Raw genomic sequence first — 14,031 nt, forward strand, 5'->3', positions numbered from 1 at the left:
AACCCTACAAATGCTTTACTCGATGTTTAATTCTGAAAAGATGTAAAGATATGCACAACCAGCCAAGCCTTGTAGGCCAGAGGCCTCTATGGGTGATAGGACCAGATATCTATTAGGCACCTGGTAGCTTTCGTTCCATGGAGCAGAACAGACATTTCACATTAACTGCTGGCCTGGGAGTTGTGCTTTATTTCTGCAGAACTGAATGTAGCAAGCGACAATTCAATACAAATGAACACAAACATACGACAATTCAATACAAATGAACACAAACATATTAGGAAAAAGTTTTATTTAAAATGTTAACACTACAAAAAGTGCCATGAACATAAATTATACAACATAGGTGAACTGTTTGTGCAATTTCAAAGGAAAAAAAATAGCATGTTTTGCACTAAAATTCTCATGTTTTCCTAAACTATGGTGTTTGCATTATTGGCACTGACATATAGAATAGCACTGAAAATGGTGACCACTTCAAAGATGCTTTAATCCACAAACTGCAGGAGCTGCTAACAAAGACACTGATGGTATATGAACTGTTTTGTTAATACTTTGCCGTGCTCCGCAACATTTTTAAATCTTCAAAAAGCAAAGATACATACAAAGGTATAAATTTGTACACTGACACTTTATCAGCTAGAAAACAGGAATGGTGTAGTATCTTTCTGTTTATCTTTACTTGAGGGTAATGTAGCATGACTCATGAAATAATGACATTTGCCACAATTTCCAATGGCAGCATAAGTCAACTCCAAACTAAGTGTTTACATTGTAACCACCTAAACAGATTGATATATCAATTTAAAGAAGCTTTTTGTCTTCTTTTCAATGGGAATTCTGACACTAAACTCAAATAGTTTAAAGTTTCTATGAAGCCAGCGGGCTCAGTCAGAAATACAGTTTAAAGCTAACACTTCTAGAAACATTTTGCACAAATTGAGATGAAAACACTTTTGATGTGCAGCGGGCAGAAGAATTGTACAGACAATGAAAATTTCCTCTTTTTTTAAAGCTCCAGTTCCACATAACTAGTTACCACTCCTGATAGGTGCACAAAGCTATGAGATATCAGCCCTTAAACTTACCAGTTCAGCACTACGTCTCTTATTCTGGAACCAAAAAAAAGAGTAATTCTATTTAATGGAGGTTTCTCATGGGGATATTGCCACAATCCCAGTATTCGCTGGGACAGGCTACACTGAGCACACTACTTCATTCACTCTGTTTTGCATTCTTCCTACAAATATGTGTTCACCACTTTCAACCATCCGTCCTCTGATCAGTGCCTAGATAATATCTCTAAAAAAAAAAAGAAACAGAAAAGAAGAAAAAAATCAAAGAAGGATACTATGGATACTATTTAGCCATGAAAAAAAACCTGATTTAAAGTTGGTTCTCTCATAATCATCACAGGAATACATATGTATCAGTGAAAAGACAGTATTTCTGGGCTTGCTATTTGTTCTTGGTCTTTAAAAGTCCTCATACTTCAAATCTTCATCATGAAGGTGTATTTTAAGAAAAGCTTTAAAGCTTTTAAAAATAGGCTACATTCTAATTAGTCCCACTCAGTTTTTCATAGTCAGATTTACGCTTTTTCAGTTTGGACTAAAGAAGTTTACTGTTCCTCAATCATGCATTTAAAATGTTATTCTGTGCTTGCATAAGGAACTAAGAACTACTGCAGGTAGGAAGTTCTTATTTCAAAGTAGGAAAACAAATGTAGCATCTTTTATGTGAAGAGATGTTTTCCTAATGTATTTAGAAAAATAACTTCCTACTTCAATTAAAAAAATATTAAAAATCAGGAAAACCTTCATTATATTTGTTCGTTTTGTTTCTGGTATAAAATATCTCCAGTGTGAGAGAAAATGTGATGAACTCTCTTCTTAAGAATCGTTAGTGAAAATTATTTATTAAATTCCTGTCACTTATAATTCCCCAGACCCAGCAAAAACAATAGTATTGGCTGTCAGAAAGCATAAATCAAAAGCAATACACAGGACATAATTTGACTTAAACCTTTAGTATTTGCAATGACACATGACTAGCAAAAGATCTATGGTGCTTCTACAAAAAGGACAGTTCATAAATTGCCATTATAAGCTTAAGCACGTTTCAAAAAGATAAGCCCAAAGGAACAGAAAATAAGCATACCATTATACAGAATGGCTTCTAAAATGTCCCTATTTAAAGTACGCCACAGTGAAGCGAATTTGTTGGGGGAAAAAGTCACTAGTCAATTACACTTTACTCAGAATTAAAGAAAAGTTGGAGAGCCAGGATGTCCTCCCTTGCATTGTAACGGCTTTGAGAATGAGGAAATACATACAGTCTTCGTAGGGTGAAAAAATCCCTCTACTTTGCCCTGAATATTTGACATAATGTGATAGACACCAAAAAGAAAAATCTGGCATATGAAAAGATATTCAATAAGGAAGAAACTGAGCTAAAAGGTCTGCATTCTTAACCCACAGACATTAGAATCATGAACAAATGCTGGATATGCTTCTTTTGTAACCTGCAAAAAGAATTTTAAAAGTTAGCGAAAGTTCCTCCTGTAAAACTTGCTCAGATTTCAGGAAAAAAAATACTGATCAAGTACACACTGCTCAAAATAAAGTGTTTACAAATAACAGCAGAAAGCAGAACCTTTCCACTTCATACATGAAGCTGAAAAACTTCTGTCCACCCTTAGAAAACAAGGCAGTGACAATTTAGGACACAATTTTAAACCAAGTTAAGCAAAGAACATGCTTATTTGATGACATGATAGTGCATATCTGCAGAAGTCAGCAAGTTCTGGAATCTGACAACTCAAATTTGCACCATTGATAATTTTTCATGCAGTATACTGTGATGTATTCCTCTATAAATAGGTTTTTGTGTATAAGTACCTAATCTTTCAGCTGCTCTTTTAAGTTATCAAGACTGCCTATGCAAATGCCAATTCTCACCAAAAAAACCCTTTAGCTTTAAATTTCACAACTGCCTTTAGCCATCCTGCCATAAGCACATTCCACCACATTTTTGTTCACATCAGGTTTTCCCAGTGAGACAGTTATAATTAAGAGCTTCTCACTTGATTTTAGAAGATATTTGCAAAATTCATCTAGATTATCTAAAATATCACCCTCTTGCCCCAAATGTGATTTCCCACATCAGCACTATGCAGCTTCCACTACAAAAAGATTCTTCTTCTTAATGTCCAGCCTCAGCTAACTACAAGAACTAAGATGCTCATGGTGACGTTCCTTTGATCGAGCTACGCCTTATCCCTTCTCAAGGTTTTTTCAGACTTGCCAGTGTGCTTCTGAGGCAAATCTGCTGACCACCTCCACATACAATACTGTGCTTCACACTCCAGAGCACACTTGGAGCACACTTCATCTTCTCCATCTGCTAAAAAGCAGAACCAAAACAGAGTTAGCTCAAAGTAACACCTCTCCATGAAATCAGACAACAGGGACTCAGTACAAACCACCACACCATGCTGCCTGATCATACTGACACCACCACTCAAAACAAAGCTTCCTTGAAAGCTATCAAAATTCTACCTTCTGGTGAGAAAGGGGCATGGCTTGTACATTGCTTCAGTCCAAAAGTGTGTGCAAACTGTATTCAGCTGACTACAACTTCACCTGATGACACAGCTTCCAATGTATTTATTTAATTTGGAACACAGTATTTGGGACACTATCTTCTCTGTCATCCTTGACAGCCCTATACAACTTTCTTATCCAGGTACTTCCTCCTGTCCTTAGACACTTATTCACCCCATTGGCAACATTTTAGGAAAAAAAAAGCGGCGAACAGGAAAAAAAGAGAAGTCATTGAATGGATGGGTACACAATCTATTTTGTTTTCAGTATGCTTTCCAACACATTCCTTTCAGTCTCAATTTGTATGATGTCGAGACGATTCTTTTAAACGGAAATGATTTTAATCTTGAACACTCTTCGTGGAGCCGGAGCTACGTTCAATTTCATCTTCACTGGGAGCACTGTCAGGAACCCACTGGGCAGGATAGCACAGAGAATGAATATTCATTCTTTGATGTACTATAGACGGCTTAGTCCTCTGATCGCCATTTGCTTAAAACAAAGCAAAGACTTTAATCAGTGCTAAACTGAAACTATTGCTTTTGGCAGGTTTCTAAATACAAGAAAAAAAAAAAAAAAGGGTGGGTGGGCAACGACTTCTGTTTACTTCTGTTCCCTTCCCCCTCCTCGATGCGCGGCTCTATCTGCAGCCCATGTGGCTGGGAGGCAGCCACAGCCGGTTCCAATTCCTACTTTCCCACTTTGCGCCCCTGCTCGCTGTCGGGGCTGAGCCGAGCCAGGACCGGCCGCCGCTTCCCCCCTCCTCCCCGCCGCGCCGTCCTCCCTCTCCCCCGCTCCATCCGATCCTCCGGTCCCCCAGGGCACAGTGTGGGAAGTACGAATTTCCGCTGAGTTTTCTCGGCGAGATTCGGAGCTCGTCTTTCTCCAGCTCCCCGCTCCGCCTGCCACCCCCCTCTCCCCGCTCCGCCCGCCCCCTCCGCCCCTGGGAGAGCCGGCGGAGCAGCGGGCAGCCGCGCTGCTCCGCTCCGGCACCCCCGCCCGCCCCCCGCGGCAGCACCGGCCCCGCCGCCGCCGAACCGCAGCCTGCGGGCCGCGACGGGCGGCGGAGCCCGGGCGGCGGCAGCCTGCAGCCCTTCCGGCCACTCCGCGCCCCCGGCCGGCTCGGGCGAGCCCATGGTGCCGGGCACCGCGACCTGCAGCCGCCGCCGCGCCTGCCTGCCCGGCGCGGAGCTCAGCCCGGCGCGGAGGAGAGGAGGGGCCGATTAGCAGCCGCGGAGGAGGAGCGGGGGGATGCCGAAGAGACACAAAGCCGGCGGGGGAAGCAGCCCACGGCTCGTCCCGGGATGGAGGCGCCACGGCGGGTCCGCCTGATGGTGCTGCCGCGGGTGCTTTGGGGCTCCGTCCCCCTCTTCCTCCTGCTGCTGCCCGCGGCTGAGCCCATCTGCCCCGAGCCGTGCGACTGCCAGCAGCACCAGCACCTCCTCTGCACCAACCGGGGCCTGCGCTCGGTGCCCAAGGCTGCCGAGCCCCAGGATGTCCTCACCTACAGCCTCGGGGGCAACTTCATCGCCAACATCTCCGCCTTCGACTTCCACCGCCTGGCAGGGCTCCAGCGCCTGGACCTTCAGTACAACCGGATCCGCTCACTGCATCCCAAGGCCTTTGAGCGCCTAGGTCGGCTGGAGGAGCTCTACCTGGGCAACAACCTGCTGCCAGCACTTGTCCCCGGCACCCTCAGTGCCCTTGCCAAGCTGCGCATCCTCTATGTGAATGCCAATGAGATTGGCCGCCTCAGCGCAGCTTCCTTCTCTGGCCTTGGCAGCCTTGTCAAGCTGCGCCTGGATGGCAATGAGCTGGGCTCACTGGGTGACTCCACTTTCTCAGGGCTGCCAAACTTACTCTACCTGCACCTGGAGTCCAACCGCATCCGCTGGCTGAGCCGCGGTGCCTTCACTGGCCTGGCTAAGCTGCGCTTCCTCGACCTCTCAGGGAACCAGCAGAGCTCCCTTCGCCACCCAGACATCTTTGGGCCGCTGCGCTCCCTCCACACCCTGCTGCTGGCCAGCAACAACCTGCAGCAGCTGACAGGGGGCCTCTTCCAGCACCTGCCCGGCTTGGCGAAGCTCTCTCTCAGTGGCAACCGACTGGCTCACCTGGCCCCAGATGCCTTCACAGGGCTGGGATCACTGAAGGAGCTGCGCCTGGAGGGAAACCTGCTGAGCCACCTGCCCGCTGCCCTGCTGGAGCCGCTGAGCAGCCTGGAGGCGCTGGATCTGAGCCGCAATGTGCTGACCACCCTGCACCCGGCGACCTTCGGCCACCTTGGCCACTTGCGGGAGCTCAGCCTGCGAGACAACGCACTGGCCACCCTCCCTGGGGAGCTCTTTGCCTCTAGCCCAGCTCTCTACCGTCTGGAGCTGGAGGGGAACGCCTGGAGCTGCGACTGCCGTCTCCGTGGCCTCAAGCACTGGCTGGGGGCCTGGCACTCCCAGGGCCGCCTGCTCACCGTCTTCGTGCAGTGCCGCCAGCCGCCCGCCCTGGCCGGCAAGTACCTCGACTACCTGCAGGACGCCCAGCTGCCGCCACCGCAAGACGGCGACCCCTGTCCCGACGGCGCCTCTCGCTCCTCCACGTCCCCCCCGCCGGCACCGGAGGAGCAACGCCAGCCGCCGCCAGCCGCCGAGCGCCTCGGCAGCAACAGCAGCGGCGCGGGGCTGCTCCGCGGGCCGCCGGGGCCGCCGCCGTCCGCCTCCACCGCCCGCCTGCTGGGGGCGGCACCGCCGAGAGCCGCGGCGGAGGCCGCCAGCCCCACGCCGCCGCCGCCCGCCCGCCCGGCGCCGCCCAGCGCGGCCTGGCCTCGGCGGGCCGGCAAGCCCCGCTCGGTGCCGGCCGCCGGGATCCCGCCGCTGGTGTCCGACCCGTGCGACTTCAACAAGCTGTTCCTCTGCAACCTGTCGGTGGAGGCGGTGGGCTCCAGCTCGGTGACGGTGCGCTGGGCCGTGCGGCCGCACCGCAGCCCACGCCTGCTGGGGCCGGTGCGGTTCCGCCTCCTCTTCGACCGCTTCGGCACCGCCGTCAAGTTCCAGCGCTTCGTCTACCTGCCGGAGCGCGGGGAGCCGGCCGCCACCCTGCGGGAGCTCCGCCCGGACACCCCCTACCTCGTCTGCGTCGAGGGCGTCCTCGGCGGCCGCGTGTGCCCGGTGGCGCCGCGGGACCACTGCGCCGGGCTGGTCACCCTGCCCGAGGGCGGCGCGGCCACGGGCGGGCCCCGCGGCCCCGACCAGCAGCTGCTCACGCTGGTGCTGCTGGCGGTGAACGCGCTGCTGCTCTTCGCGGCGCTGGCGGCCTGGGCCTCCCGCCTGCTGCGGAAGAAGGTGCTGGGGCGGCGGCGGCGGAAGGCCGCCCCCGTTCACGTCCGGCAGCTCTACTCCACTCGGCGGCCCCTCCGCTCCATGGGCACCGGCGTCTCCGCCGACTTCTCGGGCTTCCAGTCCCACCGGCCGCCCCGCGGTGCCGCCTGCGCCCTCAGCGAGGCCGACCTCATCGAGTTTCCCTGCGAGCGCTTCATGGACAGCGGCGGCCGCCACGCCGACGACCACCTGCTGCAGCGCTTCGCCGACTGAGCCCGCCGAACTACCGCTCCCGGCAGGCCCCGCGCGGGGGGCGGGCGCCGCCGTGCGGCGAGGCCCGCTGGGAGCCGTAGTCCGTGCGGGGAGGGAGGCGGCCGCCGGGCTGGCAGGGGATGGAGCCGGGACCTGCGGGTCGCGGCCTCCGAGCGGCAGCGCTGCGGAGCCTTTACCGCAGGCCGGGGCTGGAACACCGGCCTCCTCGGGTCACGTCTGCTGGGCGGTCAGCGTTTCCTCGAAGTCATCACTAGCCCAAGCAGAAGCGCTGGCTGTGGCGGGAACTGTTCCTCGTCATGAGGAGAGCAAAACGGTGGGAGCGACTGCAAAGAGCAGCTGGTGCCTCCCTCACCTGAGCTCAGCCTTAATAAGTGTAGTATTTTACAGGTGGTTTGTGTTTTTTTTCATCCTGCTGCAGTTGGGAACGACAGTGCCAGTGAGTGGCCCAGCCCTGCATGAGGACACTTTGAACAGACCTTTTCAAGGCATCGACCCTTCCTAATTAAAAATTTGGACTGAGGGTCGTCTTTGTTGAACTGTGCTGTCTGCGAGTTGGCTGGAGGGCTGGGAATGTCTGTTTGGTGCCGGACAGTTCGAAGGCTGTGCCGTTTTAACTCAAAAACGAATGTTGGGCAATTTGATGTGCACGAGTGTGTTTTCATACTTCTTTGTAAACGGGGAAACAATAATGCAGCTGGTTTTACAGGAATATATTGCTGACACCACTAGGAATAACTAACAGAGTTTTGTAATATGTTTACAAATGAGCTATTTTTAAATTGTTTTTGGATAAATACTGCTTGGTACTTGTACACATTATTGTGTGCTGTAGTTGTCTGGGTCTGTGACGGTCAGTAGGTCACTGACCCTCACATAATCCATCTTCATTTCTAAATAGGTGGATGCAGAGGTGAACTGTTGATGAATAAATAATATTAGTGCCTTTCTCCACAAACAATAATAAGTGAGAATGTGTCAGGAATGTGAAACGGTCTTTAACCTAACAGGCAATTCTCTCTTAGCCTTGACCTACTAAAGTTATAAGCTCCATGTACCTCACTGTGAAATAAACATTTTTGTATATTAATCTAGATTCCGTGTTTTGTGTAGCTGAGTGAGTAATGCTAAAGTTAAACCCTTATGCAGTAGTATATGATGTTTGAGTTGGTTTGTTTGGGTTTTTTTTTTTAATTAGAATTTGCTTTTGGTTTTAGAGCAATGCTAATCATTTTATGATCAGTTGCTCTCTACTTTCTCGGACTTTTACTTTCCTAAATATTTACAGAATGTGGTTCTGTTACTATGAAATATGGTGGTTTAGTTTACATTAATAATTCTCTCTGTGTGGTCTAGAAGTGAGCTAATTAAAAAGGTCCAAACTGTGGTTACACTTGAAATGCAAATGTTTCAGATGGATTTGGGTAAACTGTTGAGACCATTGGTACTACTTCTGCTCCTTTGAATTTAATGTGCAACCTCAGATGAACTCCTGTGGAACTGAATGGCTTGAAGGACATGTTAGTGGACTATGGAGACATTCATCTCAATATCCTCCATTCATTGCTGACCTGAGGTATTCATGACTACAAGTTGTTTATTACCGTAATTGCAAGTAAGCAATTTTTTTTTCTTTTATTTTTTCAATTTTTTTTTCAGATGAATGAGTGTTTACAAAAGACACCATAGTAACTGGTACCTTCAATTGGAGTTCAGGGACTGAATGGAGAGAACAAGACTTTATGTTCTGAGGGAATTTTGTTCAGTCTTTAAATTCAAATAGGAGGAGAGGAGAGAGTGGAGAAATTGATTGTCTTAATCTTTGTTTTTTAAATAGAGAAAAAAAAAAAGATTTAAGTCTCGATTCTTGAGTGGCAAGAAGTCCTTTGGGATTTCATTTTGACAGACAGCAGTTTTCATGAATATCAAGGGCCAAACTCAATTGCCAGTGTATAGATTAAAATAAATAACTCTTATAGATACAGTGTTGAATGGAATTAAAACTGAAAGAACCCAGGATCAGGTTTTATTTTTGTGAAGAATCTCAAATTTCTGGTCTTGTGGACACCTGGGTGCTTTCGGCCATTTATGACTGATTGTGGAATACCCCACTGTTTGCTGTTAGAAATACAGTGGGGATTACTGAGTATAGCTGTGTATCACACTAACGTTAGCTCTATCACCGGATATTCTTCCAATGGGAGATGCATAGATGCTGTACATGGTTATAATCAATTATGTCAATAAATCCATTTGCTGAAAGAAAATTGATGTCTTAGATTGTATCTCATAATGCATCGCTCTTCAATTATAGACCGGCTGTAACTTTTTCATATTACTGAGACTGCTGTTTCTTGGGACTGCTGAGAGTGCCTCATCATTCATTCCCTCATGTCTTCTCACCATACATGATGTTTTCCATTTTAGTTGCAATATGTTTGGATAGTGCAAACCCTTGAAATAATTTAAATGGTCAGTTTTGAAATAAGTAGATCACTGTCCCCACATAGAGTAATAAGCTCCTGTTACATGAATGAACTAATGATTCTTTCTAAGCTAAATAAGAAATTGTTGTTTGGGATTACATATTTTTTTTGTACTCATAGCAAATTACAGTTCTGAGGGTTTTTCAGTAATATCAGGCTAATGATATAATTATGTTGTCACATTCAGCATATACATGTTGTTCTAATTAAGAATTCACTGCTTCTTTTAGAATTTATACAAATGACTGGAGAATTGCTTGAATGAAATATCTCTCTGCTCCAGCCTGGGAGAAGTAAATACATAGATCAATGCAACAACAATAACAACAAAAAGATGGGTAGCAGAATGAAGTTGGTGACTTCTTCAAGGTCACACATACTGTAACTCTAGGATTATTTGGGCTTTGTGTACAGCTCTTTTTGGGGGGGGAGCTGAACTGGTAGGTGTGTGAGGAAATAAATGTCAGTGACATTTGATGACTGAATGATGTAAATACAGGGTGTTTCAAAGAGATGGGCCCAATTTGAAATCGCTGTATTTCTGCAGCCACGAACTGCCCAAGAATGAAACTCTTACCACTTGAAAGAGCAGTGCACAGAGTTTCAAATGGTCCAGATGACCTCAAAAACAGGATCATGGCAGCAGTGACCTCAGTGGAAGAAGACACTTTGAGAGGTGTTTGAGTTGAATTCAACTATTGTCTTGATGGTGTCCGTACGGCAGGTGGAGGGAACATGCAGCATTTTTATATAAAGAGGTTACTAAACCCAATAACTCATTAAACTGCTTGTAAATTTTTGTGTAATTGTAACAGGTTGCCACTGTGAAATACACTGCTTTGAAATTGGGTCCATCTTTTTGAAACAGCCTGTGTTACATGACTCTATTTTTACCAGTAGTAAAATATTTGTAGATATTTGTGTCATTTTTAAAGTAAGATCCTTTCTACAGAATGACTGTAAAAACAGCCCTTTCTAAATGGATTAATCTGCCATCAATTTGTGCTTAAAATGTTTCTCCTTCCAGCAGAAAGAGAGTTTTACTGCCCTGTACCCTCCCAGAACCCATGCACCTTGGGGAAGACTGAACTGGGTGCTGTTCTCTTGCTAAGTAACTACCGAGCATGTTATCTATCATGGATTGAAAATCACCCAAATATTGTCCCTTCAGATTAAGTGGGTGGCTGCTGGGGGGTCCCCACAAGGTACTGGGATTTCCCTGGTGGCAGCACTGCTTGGTTCAGCAGCCTCTGCCCGCCTCCTTCTCCCCCCAAGTCCTCGACCCTTCGCTGCAGTCAGCTGGCAGGGTTGTTTGTGCAGCTGGAAGGTGAACTGCAAAATTGATCCTCCTGGAAAACAACCTTTCCTAGTACCTTCCCGCACCTCTATTTTTCAGCCAGCTCCGTTTCTTTGATTCTGTTCAACTTGCAAAAGTATTGGAAGAAGCAAAATGCGGAGGTGCAGCGCAGGGGCAAGAAAAAACAGTCAAAGATGGGAAGTTGCTTAAAACAATCTCAAGTAGCCTTGACACCCATTCTGTCTACAGCCTAAGAAAATCTAGAATATTCACAATACAAAAAAAAGTCCTGTGTAGATAATATACCTGTACCAGAAAATCGTTAGTGACCTGCAAAACTGAAAACAATTACAATTTCTCCATGAGACCTTAGAAACAGTGATGTTACAGCACAGGGCTGGAGAGATAATCTGAAGAGATCAGGGCTTTAATGGTGTCAGTGAAGGTCAACATGTGCATGAAAACCCTTGTTGAAAAGCACTACTACTTGACTGTCAGAGCCTGTGTTAACCCAGTTGGATTTATAAAAATATTTATTTCTTTATGCAGTGCTATATTTAAGTTTCACAACGCATTGTGAATGCCACTCTTTAAAATACCATCATCATTTAAACCATGTTATTAGCCTTACAAGAAGGAACCTGGTATATTTTATGTCTCTTGTGCCTTTGGAAAATGAGCAATTGGGAGAACAAAGAAGAGTCTACTCCAGTTCCCTCAAGATATTTATTTAAATAGTAAACCTACATTTAGACTATAGTGTGTGAGTCCACAAAAAATCATTTGTCCTCATGACAGTATATGTATTTGCAGAAAACCCCTTCCGTGAGCAAGAGAAACACTACTTCATTTCCAAAAACCTGTCTGCTTACACTAACTCACGTTTCTGTGGCCACCAAGGGTGTGCATATGTTGTGTGAGGTCCATAAGTGAAACTTTGGTTTAAAAAATGATTTTTAAAATCAAATCAGCCAGATCATGTGTACACAGTGATGTACCTGATTTTTCATGTGGGGAACTCTTTTGAGAGGAGTTGGTATATAAATGTTGATCTGTAATCTGATATTTGTTAAGTAGACATGGGGAATTAATGTAAGGAAATAGTGTGTGTGCTGGACGTTGGATTTGTTCTTTTTGGTCCATGCTAAATATAGTGTAGTTTTGGCTGCCTGTCCAACTACTGCTGTTGTGTTTTTCTCCATAAAAAGCTGAGTTTTCTCAAGAGTGTGCTTTAATTCCCACAGAAATTAAATTCCCATAGACAAATCAGTCAATTGTATTTAAACATAAATATTTATCTTAGTATCATTGTACATGAATTTATTTACATAGATGCTCTTTTATCTACTTTTTATAAATAAATCTATATCTCATTTGTTTTCACAAAGAAGACCATAAGAATAAAAATGAATAATACTGTATGAATAAATAGCTGGAAGAAAACTGCCTAAAAACATAACAGGCATATTTACTAATGAAGAAGAATCTGACACTTTAAAGATAATTTAAGAGTATTTTTCATGTGACACATATGTAATTTATTTTTTGATTTTTAAAGGTACATTTATTTTTAATTGTATAATATATGCATAATAATTTTATGTCATAGAAATAAGATATTAGTCAGGGATGGAGAGGCCCCACGTATATAAATATTAAAAGCTACTGAGTCCTACAAACAAAATTGAGGCATTGTTAGAGGTATTAATTATTACTGAAATATTACCTGTTTTTTCATCTTAAAGTGTATTTGAAGTTGCTGGCAGGCAGAGCAGTCCTTAGCTAATACATTAAATGGTGTCTCTTGACTTCAAATAGATAGATGTAATCCTATTCCTTACTTTACTGAGGTTTCATTTAATGTTTAGAAAAACATATTCTTAAATCACATTAACTTTTTTTTCCAAATATTTCAATTTTTTTTGTATTTTGTATTTCAAGATACCTCACTGCTCTGTTGAGATCCATCCATCCATGTGGAACCTGTACCAGGAGACAATCTGAACAAACATTGGAGCAATCTGTCATTCAACATATGTATACTACTTCACAATGTAGCAAGTGCTCAGGGGTTGTGAAGTGAGGGTATTGGTTTTTATAATCTTGTGAGAATGAATGACCAACAAAATGTTCACATAGGGCCATAGCTGTGCCCTCTAGCTATGGCAAATATATTGATGTAATACAGCATCTTATGCATTAGCCTCGTCTAGTTTAGGTCGTTTTGTCATGTGAGACTGGCAAAATAAAAGAACAAAAACTAAAAAAACACAAAAAACTTGATTATGAGACCTGAATTTCAAGGAAATAGAGTGGATAAGCTTTTTATAGACGCCCTTTGACAAAAATCCTGCTAGCCAGACCCTTGCCTAGTTCATTTAACTAACTTCTCAGACATGCAGTTTGTGTCATTGTCATTAGTTTACTGTATGTTTGTTTAGTTGTAGTAAATGTTTAGAAGCCATTTGAAAGCCTGGATATATACAATAGATACAAATCATACATAACAAAATAATGAGACAAATTTTCTCATAGAGAGACTTGATTTACCTCATAAGGGGCAAGTATTTCAGAGATGTTGTCTTTAAAACAAACCTGAATGCCAGTTATAAGACAAGAAAGTTATTCTCTTCTCTTGGAACAAGAAGAAGATAGGAAGGTTGTAGGTAATTACATTTAAAACCTTGCCAATAAGAGAAAATATTTGCATTATGTTAATAAATAATATTACATGGGGATATGCATGTGTCCTTTCTGGATCCAGAAAAGTTCACTGAAATGATGTCTGTGCTATGACTTTTAAACTAAGAGGTGCACTGTTACACTTTTGTGCCTCATCCTGATAGCAGAGAAAGATATGTCCAAATCTGTGTTTTAGTACAGTCATTAACTTCATCTGTCATTGTACCATTGACGTATGTATCAGTGGATATTAATTTTCTTCCCATCTTGCTTAATATTTAAATATTGAAGTTTAAATTCAGTTTAAATGCTGACATTACTTAGCACGGTTAGCAGCCCCTATCTGACTACTATAAAACGATTTGAAATTAGGAAGAACA

General features: G+C 44.8%; 1 protein-coding gene across 1 annotated transcript; it reads left to right on the plus strand.

Moving 5' to 3' along the window:
- Positions 1-4,894: 4,894 nt before the first annotated feature.
- Positions 4,895-7,189, plus strand: TRIL (TLR4 interactor with leucine rich repeats; the record flags this gene model as incomplete). Its single annotated transcript, XM_080339610.1, has 1 exon — positions 4,895-7,189. Exon 1 carries the CDS (start codon positions 4,910-4,912, stop codon positions 7,187-7,189), a length of 2,280 nt encoding a protein of 759 aa, XP_080195736.1. The 5' UTR covers positions 4,895-4,909.
- Between the last annotated feature and the right edge of the window lie 6,842 nt (positions 7,190-14,031).

Source organism: Nesoenas mayeri, assembly GCF_963082525.1.
Source record: "Nesoenas mayeri genome assembly, chromosome: 2".
Lineage (NCBI taxonomy): Eukaryota > Metazoa > Chordata > Aves > Columbiformes > Columbidae > Nesoenas > Nesoenas mayeri.